Source organism: Sarcophilus harrisii, chromosome 6 (genome assembly GCF_902635505.1).
Source record: "Sarcophilus harrisii chromosome 6, mSarHar1.11, whole genome shotgun sequence".
Taxonomy (NCBI): domain Eukaryota; kingdom Metazoa; phylum Chordata; class Mammalia; order Dasyuromorphia; family Dasyuridae; genus Sarcophilus; species Sarcophilus harrisii.
The window spans coordinates 142,861,659-142,875,833 of record NC_045431.1 but is presented as its reverse complement, the minus strand read 5'-3'; the positions used below and the strand labels follow the sequence as shown (position 1 = coordinate 142,875,833).

The 14,175-nt window shown below is 35.0% G+C and overlaps 1 protein-coding gene across 1 annotated transcript in view; it reads left to right on the top strand.

Annotated features, from left to right (window-relative positions):
• STPG2 (sperm tail PG-rich repeat containing 2) overlaps positions 1–14,175 on the top strand; it is a 554,539-nt gene that overhangs the window by 538,204 nt on the left and 2,160 nt on the right. The window contains exon 14 of the mRNA XM_031941927.1: positions 7,171–7,322. Within this exon, the coding sequence (XP_031797787.1) occupies positions 7,171–7,322 (152 nt within the window). The remainder of the gene's footprint in view (positions 1–7,170; positions 7,323–14,175) is intronic.

Here is a 14,175-nt window from a genome sequence, read left to right as displayed (position 1 = left end):
GATTCCCCCCTTATCCTGTCATCCAATCTTTTCCTCCCTCTTTATCTCATTCCCATTCTTGTATCCTTATATACCTCTATACATCTATACATCCTTATATTCTAATCCCCTTTCCCTATTCCCTCCCTCTTTTATTTATTTATAAACTTTGAAGACTCTTACATACACACACACACACACACACATACACACATGTATTGTTCCCTCTTTAACCCATTTCTGATGTGAGTAAGATTTCAGAATATCTAGTCCTTCTCTTCCAATTCCTCTATATCAGTTCTTGTTATGGTTCATTCATATAACATAATTATTCTTTTTACCTTTTCCTATGTGATTTCTAGAATCACATCATACTCAGCTCTACCCCAATCTTTCTTTGAACACCTCAATTACTAATGACAGTCTTAAACATATAGTTTACACAAAACATAACTTTTGTCCTTAGTAGTCCCTTGAAATTAGTCTTTACTATTTACCTTATATTTCTCTTGGGCCTTATACATCAAGTTTCCCGTTAATTTCTACTCTTTTTGCAACAAAATCATGAAAGTCTGTCATCTCATTGAATGTCCATTTTTTCATTTAGGATTATGCTTAACTTTGGTGAGGATGAAATTTTTGGTGACAACCCGAATTGCTTTTGATATAAAATGTTCCAAGAGCTATGGGCTTTTAATGTAGCCAATGCCTAGGTATTATGTGATTATAATTGTGGCTGTACCACATTTGAATTGTTTTTTTTTCCTTGTTGCTTGTAATATTTCCTTCTTGGTATGGGAATTTTGAAATTTGACTTTGATGTTCCTATAGATTTTCCTCATAGGATCTCTTTTAGGTGGTAATTATTGGATTTTTTGTATTTCTCCTTTCTCTTCTTATTCTAATACTTCAGAATAATTTTCTTTAATTATATCATGTATTATTTGGTCAAGTTTCTCTTTTTAATTGTAGCTTTCAGGTAATCTGATTATTTTTATGTTTTCTTGATCTGTCTGTTCTTTAGAACAATTATTATTGCTATGAAATGTTTCACATTCATGTTTTTCATACTTCATATTTGATTTTATAATTTTTTGGTTTATTTCAACTTTACTGATTTCTCCTTATCCAATTCTAATTTTCAAGGAGTCATTTTATTCTTTAAGATTCTGCTTCTCTTTTTCTAATTAGTTGACTTTCTTCTCATAATCTTGTTTTTCTTGGATTGCTTTGTTTTTTTTTTTAGTTTTTATTCAATCTTTCTCTTTTGATTTTAATATCTTTTTGAGTTGTTTTTTAAATAAATTCTTTTGAGGCAGATGGCCATTTAATGTTGCTTTTGGGATAAGAGCCTCTTTTTACTTCTATATTCTCCTTTGAAGATGAAATTTTCCCTATTGTTATAGTAATTTTCTATAGTTAGGTTCTTTCTCCTTTGTTTGCTCATTTAAAAAATATTATAGCAGATTGCTGATGTAATCACCTCTAGTCCTGGGGTATGGAGAATAGTGCTTCTGGCCTCGGGTCCTTCTTCAGTTCTCCCCTCTGAATTGGAACCCAAAATCTAGGACTCCACTCTGCTGTAGGTAGCCACATAGCAGTGTTCCCTGTCTCACTTTTTCTGCACTCACTAGGCTTGTGTTGATCCTCATCCAGGGCCATGTCTTGGTAGCACAGCTGGACCTGTTATCCTTTCTCAGTAAAGGTTCCCAACTTTCCTCTGCTCAGATCCTGGACTTCACACACTGGGAGGTGAAAATTCATACTCCTAGAGCTCTCTATTTGCTGTTTCATCAAAACTAACCTAGCAATGTTCACATAGATCAAAACTATATCCTGGTATCTCTAAGATCTTTTTTTCTTCAGAACTTCTCTGATTGTCCCAGGAGGACAACTATTCTGCAATTTGCTTTTACTGTTGTATGTTTGCCTTGTGGCTCACTTAGGTCTTGTTTGTGGGAGAAATCTAGAAAAGTTGTAATTTCTTGATCTACTCTTGCATCTTCCCAGAATCCATTCATAATGCTGACTTTCAATAATTGTTCATTCATGGTGGCCAAAATTTTGATATTTTAAGATGATGTAGCAATATAGATAGGCTAAACACTGAATTCAATAAACTCTGTCTCATTGTGAGAATATTGATTAATTCCACTTGATTTTTGGACTTCTGGTTGATCATTTTGGACCACATGGAGCCCTAGGAAGTAATCCTGGTATTTTGTTTGTCCGTCTTGGTGCAGGACCTGTTCAGTGTCTCTGAACAATTAATTACTTTGAATATATTTGTCACTCTTGACTTTTTGTAGAACTTTTCAATTATGATAGAGTAGAAAGATAGAAATCCTAATGACTTCAGAAAATTTATCTAGTTTTAATTGGTGAAATTACACATTTGACTGATTTTGATTACACAACTTGCACATTCTTTGTGTAAGAAGGAGTATAGGATTTCATAGGATCATAGATTTGTTGTTGTTATTCTTCATTATTGAAGAGAATCAAAATAATATCACTATGTTAGAGTCAAATTATAGTGAACATGGGGTAGATTCTTTAAATTTGCACATTTTGCATTTCTTTAGAGCTACTTCAATTCTTCTTTGCTTATAAAGCGTAACATCTTCTTAAGGCGTAGCACTCAATACTGAGCCATCTAGCTGCTTTTGGAACTCTGGATGCCATCTAGTTCAACCCCATCATTTTACAGATTAGGAAAGTGGGTTCAAGTTAAGTGATATTCTGGAGTTCACAGAGCTAGTAAATGTGGGGTTTAAATCCAGTTTTTCCTATAGCCTCTTATATTTTGGTTTTGTTTATTTGTTTCAGAGCTAATCCTCTCATACATATCTTCTATATGTTGTTCCTGTAAAATATCACTGTTTTACATGTACACAATCTTAGCCTATATAACTTGCTATTATTACTTTTAAAACAAAACAAAACTTGAAATAAGGGTTTCCATAACGTTGGCTGCCAAAGCTCACATTCTTTTTTCCCCTTTCAAAATGTTTGATGGTTTTCATTTAGCATAGATTCCCTAGCAGGGTTCCTGGCTCCCGATCTAATTATTTTGCATTTGTCTACTCTGAACTTATATTTATCTCCTGACCCAGTCACCTCATCAGCCTCAATCTTTTTAACCTGGTTGTATTTTCTCATTCCTCCTATCTGCTTCTATTTTTAGTGTAATATGTTAACATTTTTGTCTCATTTTAATAGCTTTTCCAAATCACTTATACTGCAAATACATTTGTGGATATACCTAGCAAAAAGACTGCATGCATATTAGAAAGGATCTCAGGAACTTCCTCTGAAAAAGGAAGCTTCCTTACATAGATTGTCTGCTCTTCAAGCATGTAAAACTGCAAAAGAAGCATCCTTTTTCTTCTTTTTATCCACTTTCATTCCAGTTACATGGGGCACTTTCTAACAGAATAAAGCAAAGTGATTAGATGTAAGTGTATGTAGCACCAAAAATCTTAGATAGTAATCTTTTGGCTCTGTGCCTTTTTATTGTCCTTTAATCTAAATTACTTGAATTAAACTCACAGGACTATTTTGAAGATCAAATCAGATAATGTCTGTAAAGTGCTTTGCCAATTCTAAAGTGCTACTTAAATGCTAGCTATTATTTTGGTCATCCCTTTTCTCATTTCTTTCAACTGTATTCAGTTAGAAACAGTCCTGGGACAATTTGTTTTCCTGTATTTTGTTTTGCTTTGTTTTTCCCCTCTTTATTTAATATTCTATAGATACCAGGGTAAAATTGCTGCTTTTTGAAGCAGAATAAAAGTATTAGTATGTAAACTCACCCTCCTGTAGGCTTACTAAAAGCATCCTTGGTAATTTTTTTATCTTCTCGGCTAAATCTCTCTATTTGGAAAGCTTTTCATTCCAAGAGACTTGAATATTATGAGTATTTGGTATAGTTAGAGCTATTAAAATACTATTTTTGTGTTCTATGAAAAGAAAATTTATTATGATGGGGCAAAATATAAAAGAAAATATTAAGAATATCTAACTTAAAGAGAAATAATTCCTGGGAGCATAGGGGTGAGGGTATCTGCTTTTTTGCATGCCTAGCTCTGTGTTTAGGGACCACTACTATGAGAGTCATTGATGGATTCAGCTAGAAAAGTCTGACTTCAAATTAGAGGGATTAGGATCACTTTTCTCATGCTCTTCAGATTATTAAAACTGGCAATTAAGTCCATCAAAACAAAGGTATTTGAAAGGCTGCTAATTGTGAGCTCCTGGAGAGGAGGGATTGTTTTTGCTTTTCTCTGAATTGCCAACACTTATCGTAGTGCCTGATAGTTAATAAATCCTTAGTGATTTAAATGCTTGTTGATTTGAACTTATTAGGCATTTTACATTTTATCTGGGCAAGTTCTAATACCTAGTTGCTAATGAGAAGGCCAGCCTAGACAGTTCTGTTTCTTGTTAGCTTTTTCCAATGCAGAAGCTTCCTCTGTCATCATCCACTGTTGCTCTGAGATTTCTATCACATCAAGCTAACACTTTCAGTTCCAAGTAAAGAAAGAACTCTAGACCTTCCAAGAAGACAAGGTCCTCAGGACAAATCCTTTTTTGGAGTATATTTTTCATTGAACATCAGCAAAGAGCAAACATAAAAAGTTCAAAGTAGTCAGAGATTCCCTGTTACAAGCCCACCTTGAAAAGTCTTAACTCTGCATGGGGAACCAGAGTGATTGCCATGAAATCAAAGTAAAGAAGGACTATCCTTTACCATCCATTTCCAGAAACACATCTTGCCAACTGGAGAGTGGAAGTTGATAGAATGCCAGCTTTCATTTTTGTTTTATCCTTTTCCTTTAACAGATACAGTATAGGGCAACCAATGGGCCATTTGTAGTCTGTCATGTCAAATTGAATCATGAAATACTTTCAGCAGTAGGCCACTGCAGGAATAGAGGTAGGATCCTCCAAATTGTCCACATGGCCCACTGGAACCAGGCCGGGAATAATTTATCTACACATGCTCCAAAAATAGCCACTATGGCAGAGCACATGATAGAATAAAGTACCTTGACAAAAATCTATATGTAGCAAATTCAGTGAATTATACTTTTCTATGATATGTTATCTCCATAAAGACAAGATTTTTCTCAAAGACTGGGTTAACTTAACTTGATATTCTAAAGGAAAAAGGGACACAAGCAAGGAATAGCTAGAGTTTATTAAATTTCCATTCTTAGTATTTCTTTTGAATGCTGTGAACTTTTTAAAAATGTCACAAAATGTTAACCATTTCTGTGTTTCATGGAATTGCTGTACCAGTTTGGATGCTATAAAGTCTATTTCAAATACCATTAAAAACTTAAATGTACTGTGTTATTCCACATATTGCCTGGATAGAAAGCACTGGAAAATCTTTAGTCTTTTTCTTTCAAAATAAAATGGAAAAAAATTTTTATTATAAAATAATAATTTATAATCTTTTAAAATATTTCTTTTTTCTTTCTCTTTTATGGATCATGCTTATTTTAAGATACTGCCTACAACAGGGACTATAAAAACAGCATTAGAGTAAAGAGCATTTGGGTTCAAGTCCCTCTGCAGATACAAATTGGATGTGTCATTCTGGACAAGTCACTTATCTTCTAGGGCTACAAACTACTCTCAGACTTAGTTACAGAGAAAATACTCATATGTAGTGGTAGGAAGAACTCCTGACCAGTCCCCAAAATGACTGATATTATTGAATTCCCTTAAAACTATGATTCATTGATAATTGGTCTTCTCGTGGAATGAGAATCCTCTGGAGAGAATTCTTGGTAATATCAGACATGCAATCAGAATGTCTTCAATAATGTATCCATGGTTCAATAATGTTATCTTTAATACTTACCTTTGAAACACTCCTGATCTTCTTCCCCCAATTTTACATTTATTTCTTACTTCTTACTGCTGCCTCAACCTTAGGACAACTCGTCACCATTGCTATTTATATAATTTTTATGTAGTTGCCCAAATAGTATTTTGAGTATTTTGCTGCACCATGTGCACTCTTTAGTATTAATGCCAATTGATCTCCATTATACATAGAATATATATAATTCTTCTGCCCCAAATCCCTTGGTGGCTTCCTTCTAGATAAAGTCCATACTCTTTAGCCTAGCATACTCCCATCCCCCTATATTTGCCCATTTCTTTATGTGACTCCTGTATCCTGCCTTGTTCTCATCCCCTTATTCAGCATCTTCCCATCCCTAGAATGCTTTTCTTGCTTTCATTTGGAACAGCATCTTGGAAAGTTGCGAGAGGTTAAGTAGTTTGTTCATGATCCTGTACCTCATCTGTGTTGTTAAAAGAACAAAACACAGAAAAATTAGTTGACTTGACTAGATAAGCAGAACCTTGAAGGAAAAAAGAATAGCAGCTCAATGTTCAATGAACCTAAGAATATAAATTAATTGGGGAAATTTTTCATTTTATACAAGAATGGCTGGGAATATTAGAAAACTGTTTGGCAGAAAATAGGTCTGAAATAACAGTAATGTGATAACTCTCTTCTTACTCTTTGACCAAACCTAACAGGCCTAAAAACCAAGAAATGTATATTAAAGCCAAAAAAGATCCAGAATCTAAAACCTTCATAGTAATACTCTGTGTGGTAGCAAGCAATTATAACAAAGTGTGTATCCAACAGTTGGAGAATGACTGGAAAAGATGTGTTATATCAGTGATATAGGATAGGACAATACAATAAGAAATGAAACATAATATTCAAAGAAATGTGGAAAGATTTATATGAATTGATATAGCATCATATGAACAGAACCAAATTCTATACAATGAGTATCATAATAAAAAATAAAATGTCACTAAAAGCAATTAGAACTTTGAGTCATGGACAACCTAGTGATGATTCAAGAAGACAGATAATAAAGTGATCTTCTCTGAGAAATGAAATGGGGAACTACTAGGAAGGAATATTATACATATAACCAGATATATTTGTTACACGAAAGGATTCATTCTGGAGAACAGGAACGATTCCTTAAATTAATGTTATATATTAACAAAAGCATCAATCAAATTTTAAAATACTCAGCTATATTTTCCTGTGTTTTATATCTCTATATATTCTTTCTAAAGACACCAATTTCCAAAATTTGAGCAATATGTTTAATATAAGCTATTCTTTTGTTTGATTATCAACAGCTAAGTCCAATTTTCAGAGACACTGTGCTAAAAGGAACCTTTAATGCTACTCTACGGAATCCTTTATTGTGGAAAGAGGTGGAAAATGTCTCTCGGATTCAATCACCCAAATTGCAGTTCCAGCTAGGAAGCAAATCTGCGATTTTAAAATGGTGAGTCTTGCTGATTCTTCTTGTAGCACCATTAGTAATCTGAGATCAGTTTGTTTTCAATAGACCATAAATTGTGTGATACATAGTATCAATCTCTTAGAAATCCTCTTTAATAAAATGTTGGCTGACTTTCTTTTGCCTAGCCCTTCTTTCCCAATACAAAGACATCTATCCTTTCCCTGTACTTTTGTTTAGTCAGTTCCTGTAGAAACCCTTTTCCTTGCAGTATTCTAGGTTTTGTTTTTGTTTTTTGTTTTTTTTTTTTTTTTGGAAATAACTATACAAACAAAAGAGATTGTATTATGAAAGGATTGTCATTAAGTCAGAAGGAAATGCCTTTGTCAAATGAGAAAGAGAATACAGCCAGAGCTGTGGGATCCACAAAATGTCTGAGACAGTGGTCGAGACCTGGGGTTTCATAAAGGCAGGAATGTACTCTGGCCTGTGGCATCCCAGGGAGAAATTCCTCTTCCATTCATTACTCACCTCATTAAATGCCTTTATGGTTAGAGCACTAACTGAGTTTGCATCAATTAAAAGGCACCAGAGTTCTGAAGAGAAAATTATTTACTTTTTTTTTTTCCTTTGGGTAATCAAATACAAAGATCAATAGTCCATGTAAATGATTGACCTACTTAGTAGAACTCCAGAGGAAATGCCAAGAAGTACCTTCACATTCTTCTATTGTGAAAATCTCGGATTCATTTCTTTTCTGAAACCGTGGAGTTCCACGGACGTGTTGTCTATGAAAGAACTTCTTTGTGTTAATTTTACTTTGACCAGTATTCTTTGCAGTTTATGTTAGTAAATGGGATAGAAGCTCCCAACTAACTGCCAACATTCGTCGTCATCTTTTAATTGTCATGGTATTCGTCAGATATACTTGTGGTTTTCAAATAAAAAGACATTTTCTCTAACTAATCACTTTCTATAACCACAGTCCCCCACTTCAAATGGAAACAGATGTTCATATTTGCAATAGAGTGAAGCAAGAATCAACAAGATTTCCCTTTCCCTTGACTTCCTCTACCACCCAGTTTCTGAATAGTTTTCCAATGGATTTGATTGTAGAAGGACTAGGGAAAGGAGGGATTTAATCAATGGAAGGAAATAGTACAACACAGTAAAATGAAGGATAGTACCAAATGTGTTCTTTATATTCTGTATAATATAAGACAGCTGGGGCCACAAAGAATGGAAAACCACACCTGGAGTCAGAAGACCTGAAATTAGATATGGATTCAGACACTTACTAGCTGTATTATCCTGAACACGTCATTTAACTTGTCTGCCTGTTTCCTTTACTATAAAATAAGAATTGTTATAGCCCCTATTTCATAGGGTTGTTATAAAGATCAAATGAAATATTTATAAAGTATTGATTTCCTTCTTCCTTCCCTCTATCCATTCTTCCTTCCCTTCCTCCCTCTCTTCTTTCCTTCTTCCCTCCTTTTCCCTTCCCTCCCTCCCTTCCTCTTTCCTTTCTTCCCTCCCTCCTTTCTTCCTTCTCTCCCTCCCTCTCTTCCTCCTTACTTCCTTCCCTCCCTCCCTTCCACCTTCTCTCTCCCTCCCTTCTGTCTTTTCTCTCTTCCTCCCTTCTGTTTTCTCCCTCCTTTCCTTCTTCCCTTTCTCCCTTCCTCCTTCCTCCTTCCCTTCTTCCCTCCTTCCTTCTTTCCCTCCCTCCCTCACTCCTTTTTCCTTCCCTCCTTCCCTCCCTCCTTTTTCCTTCCTTCCTCCCTCCCTCCTTCCTTTTTCCTTTCCTCCCTTCCTTTCTTCCTTCCTTCCTTCCTTCCTCCCTCCTTCCCTCCCTTCCTTCCTCCCTCCCTTCCTTTCTATTCAGCCATTCTCCAACTGATAAGCATTCATTCAATTTCAAGTTCCTATTACACTACAAAAAGGCTGCTACAAACATTTTTGCACAAATGGGAACTTTCCCCTTTTTATGACCTCTTTGAAATACAGATCCAGTAGAGACACTGCTGGATCAAAGGGTATCCAGAGTTTTGTAACTCTTTGGGAATAGTTCCCAATTGCTCTTTAGAATGATTGGATCACTTCACAATTCCTTTATTGTTACGGTTTTCCCACATCTCCTTCAGTATTTATCATTATCTTTTCCTGTCATCTTAGCCAATCTGAGTGGTGTAAAGTGGTACCACAGAGTTGTCTTAATTTGCATTTCTCTAATTAATAGTGATTTAGAGCATTTTTTCATATGAGTAAAAATGACTTTATCATTGTCTGAAAAATGTCAGTTCATATCCATTTATTAATTAGAGAATGGTTTGTATTCTTAAGAATTTGAGTAAATTCTCCATGTATTTTAGAAATGAGGTCTTTTCCCTCAGCTTTCTGCTTCCCTTCAAATCTTGACTGCATTGGTTTTATTTGTACATTTTAAAAAATTTTAATATAATCAAAATTATCTATTTTGACTTCATAATATACTGTAGTTCTTTTTTTGGTTATAATTCCCTGCCTCCTTCTCTACAGATCTGAGAGGTAGACCATCCCTTGTTGTCCTAATTTGCTTCTAGTATCACCCTTTATAACTAAATCATGAACTTATTTCGAACTTATCTTGACTAGGTCAGTGCCTAGTTTCTGCCATACTGCTTTTCAGGTTTGCAAGCAATTTTTGTCAAGTACTTATCTGGGAAACTGGAGTCTTTGAGTTTATCAATGGATCACTATAGTCATTGACTTTTGTGTCTGATTCTACTGATCCACTACTCTATTTTTTAGTCAATGGTTTTGATGAGGTTACTTATAACATAGTTTTAGATCTGATATTGCTAGTTCATCTTCCTTTGCATTTTTCTCCTTTTACCTTGCTTCTCTATCTGTTTCTGTGTATCCTCTTTAGTTCTATCTCTCCTATCAATCTTCATCTCTTTTTCTCTCACTGTATGTTTATTTTCCTTCTCTCTTTATCTTTCTGTATTTGGTTTTTTCTGACTGCCATTCTTCTTTCCACTTATCCCCCTAAAATTAAATGAAGTATTAATTTAAAAAATATATATTTATTTAAAAATTGCTTTTTACTTGTATGTGGGTGGAATAAAACATTTTGTCTTACTGGTTTAATCTGAAAGCTGTTCCTGCTTGATCCATTTTTAGAAGATATTGCCTAACAACTTTAGGTACTTTGGAAAGAGGCCATTCTTTAAAGAAGATGAAAGTTGGCTTCTAAAAAATGAGGCAGAATAAGTGTACAAATAGATCCAGAAGCAGCATAGGGCTGAGCAAATGTGGACCTTCTCCTTGAGGGTGAGTAATTAACTCTGGAGTTTCTGGGAAAGCAACTGCCTCACACTCTGGAAGGTAACATTAGGGGAGAGAAGTAGGACTGCTCCCATTCCAGGCTCCATCTGGGCTGATAAAGTCACATCCACTATAATGTGTAATCCTTGCATCACTCTTCTTTGAGGATCCTTGAATATATTTGATCTTCTGGATACTTCCCAGTTAAGCCTAGGCTAGGTACCTGGATACATGAGGAATGGGAAGAATGGAATCAGTACAGCCTGGCCCTAGTAGGGCTGCTACAAGACCCTAGCTCTGTCTTATACTAAAGGACCTGTGGACTCTGTTCATATTATGATTGTAGATTATAGGGGGATACTATGTGCTGTTGCCATAATGTTCAAACACCTCACTTTGAAAATCTGGACCAATGTTCCCTGCAACTGAGCTTCTCCAAGAGTGGGAAGGAAGCTCTCAAGATAGTGTCCTTCAGAAACTTTGGGGACCTACCTCATAGCTTTATGTTGTCCCATATAGCAATGGTTCATCTCTTTATGACACTCCCTGCCATTCAGGGTGGAATGGAACCCTCCTCAGTTGAGGTTGGGATGGTTGGGCCAACTTTTACTCCTACTGCCTTTTCTTGGTGGAGACACTTAACCCTTTATTATCTCCCTAACCCTCTTCCAGCATTAGCTCCAAAAGGAAGATGTGTTCCCACAGGAGCACCTCTAAGTAGACAGGAATGGTATGAGAGAAGAGAGCGACAGATTAGTGGAAACAAGTGTTGGATATTGGGACTCTTCCCATTCTGTATTTGCTATTACCAGTTTAACCAGCACCTATTTTGTAAAGAGAGTTAGAATAAGAACTTGTCTCTTAGATCCCTCTTTCTTGTCACTACCAAACTTCTAGAGGGAAAGACGAGACAAAACAAAACAACACAAAACAAAAAAACCCCAACTTTCCACCACCTTCACTTCCTCTCCCTATGCTCACTTCTTCAACTTTTATATATGACTTTAGGCCTCATCATTCAATAGAAGGTCCTCTTTCAAAGGTTACCAAGTTATAATTGAGAAGTTCTAACCTCTTTTCTCAATGTGGATTCTTCTAAACCTGTTTTTATTTTTCACTTTGCTGAACCCAGTCATCGAGCATAAATTTGATACTCATTTTTCTCTTAGAGTTCTAGACTGTTTACCAAGATAGTTAAACCAAGTCATCTTTTCTGCAACAGTGTATGTGGGCCTCTCTTTCCATAATCCTCCAGTAATCATTATTTCTGTTTTATATCATCTTTGCTAATTAGTTGGGTACGAAGTGTTTAGTTTATTATTAGTGATTTGGAACCCCTCCATATGATTATTAATCATTTTTATTCCTTCATTTGAAAAATTGTTTCATATCCAGAGTCATACTAGAATTTGTATTTTTACAATGAGGAATGCCACCTTTGGTTAAGGGTTGGGTGGAGGTATTAAGAAATTACTTGTGGGAGGAATAGCTCATACTTCATGTCATTTAATAGCTTCTAATCTCATTTAACCTACAAAGCATATATTAAGCATCTTCTATAAGTAGTGTTCTAGGAGAAAAAGAAAACGAACATTTATTGAGTATTTACTTTGTGCCATGTACCACGCATTACAGATATTTCATTCCATCTTTACAGCATCCCTAGACATTAAATTCTACTATCATTTCCATTTTATTATTGAGAAAACTGAGACAAACAGAGGCTCAAGTTTAATGACTTGCCCTAGATCACAATACTACAAAGTGCCCAAGCCTAGTTTGAATTTGTCTTCTTGATTTCTTGCCTATTCCTGTTCAGAGGCCTAGCTGCCTCTTTTGTATCCTGTGAGAATGCAAAAATATAAGAAAGCTATTCTTTCATTCAGGGGGAGAATTCTACTGGGCAGTAACAATATAAAAAGAGATAAGTATATGTAGGTTAATAACTAGATAGAAATAGAAATATGCATACATATATTATAAACATGGTAATTTAGGAAGAGGAAGAGTATTAGCTAAAAGGAACAGAAAAAGCTTCAAAAACATGACAGTGGAAGATGGAATGAATGCTGAGTCTAAGAAATAGCAAGAAAGTCAGTTTCTTAAAAGTGTTGAGTTTTAAATGAATTAATGTGAAAGAAAGTAGGCTGGAGCTAAATTGAGTAATTTATATTTTATCCTAGAAACCATAGGGAGCCACTGAATATACTTGAGGAATATAATGACATGATCAGATGTCCTTAAGAAATATAATTTTGGCAGCTGGAGGGCTGATGGATTGGAGAGAGGAGATTGGAAAACTAAAGTACAATTAAGTAATCATTGCAATAGTACAGATTGAAATGATATTCTATTGACTTAAGGTGGTGACCATGTGAAGGAGAGAAGGTGACCAATACGAATGACACTTTGAGGATAGAATCTGTAAAATTTGGCAGCTAATAAAATATCAAAGAAGGGAGAGTCAAAGTTGTAATATCTTGTAGGTTACAAAAAGATGTGGAATTAAAAATTTTAAAAATATTTATTATGCTCCTACCATATATACCAGGGACTGTGCTAGGAATATGCTAGGAAAACACATAAGTATTTTAACCCCCTTTCTACTAATAGAAGAGGATTAGAAATTGTAACCTTATTTCTTTGCCAGCTCTGGGGTAAAATATATAAAGGAACAGAGCCAGCTGTTGGTACAGTGGATAGGGCGCCAGGGTCTGGAGTCTTGAAGACCTATTGCATCCAGAGCCTTCTCCAATTATCCTGATTTATATCTGGCCACTGGACCCAGATGGCACCTTGCCCAGTCCTACAAATCATTTTACTTCTTTTTATCTTAATTTCATCAACTGTAAAATGAGGATAATAATAGCACCTATCTCTCAGCATTGTTGTGTGGATTATATAAGATAATATTTGTAAAGTGCTTAGTTCACATGCTAAATGATATTTTAATTCTTATTTCTTTTTCCTTCTTCATCTTATGTTTTCCTTTCTATTCTTTTTCTTATCTTTTGTTATTCTTCATTCAATCTGTCAGTTGTCTACTATTATCATGCTACCCTCCTGTATCTTTCTCCCTCCAAAACAAAAAGATTATATGGCTAATGAAACTTGTCTTTTTCTCTATCTACCATCAAAATTGTCTTATTGCTTACCATAATTAAGGCTTTCACCCTTGTCTTAAGTAGCCATGTAATTCTGTTGCTAGGAAATTTTATCATATGACCATGCATCTTCCTTATAAAATTTCCATGAATAGAAAACCAAATTCTAATCATTTGAATCCCCCACATCTACTTTTTCCAAAATTCTTATACCTTGTGTATCATATTCAAATTTGTTATTACCTATTTAAGTTATGTCTCCTTTCTTTTTTATTTTTCTCTGTCTCTTTCCCTCTGTCCCCATATTTCTATCTCTTTATCACTCACACACACACACACATACACACACACACACACACACACACACACACATACTATTCAAACACTTCCTGGAATTCTACATCTTTCATGAAGCATGATGTCCTTAAATCAAACAAGTAAAAAGTTATAGAACTCTAGAATTTCAGAGCTTCTAAGATTTCAGA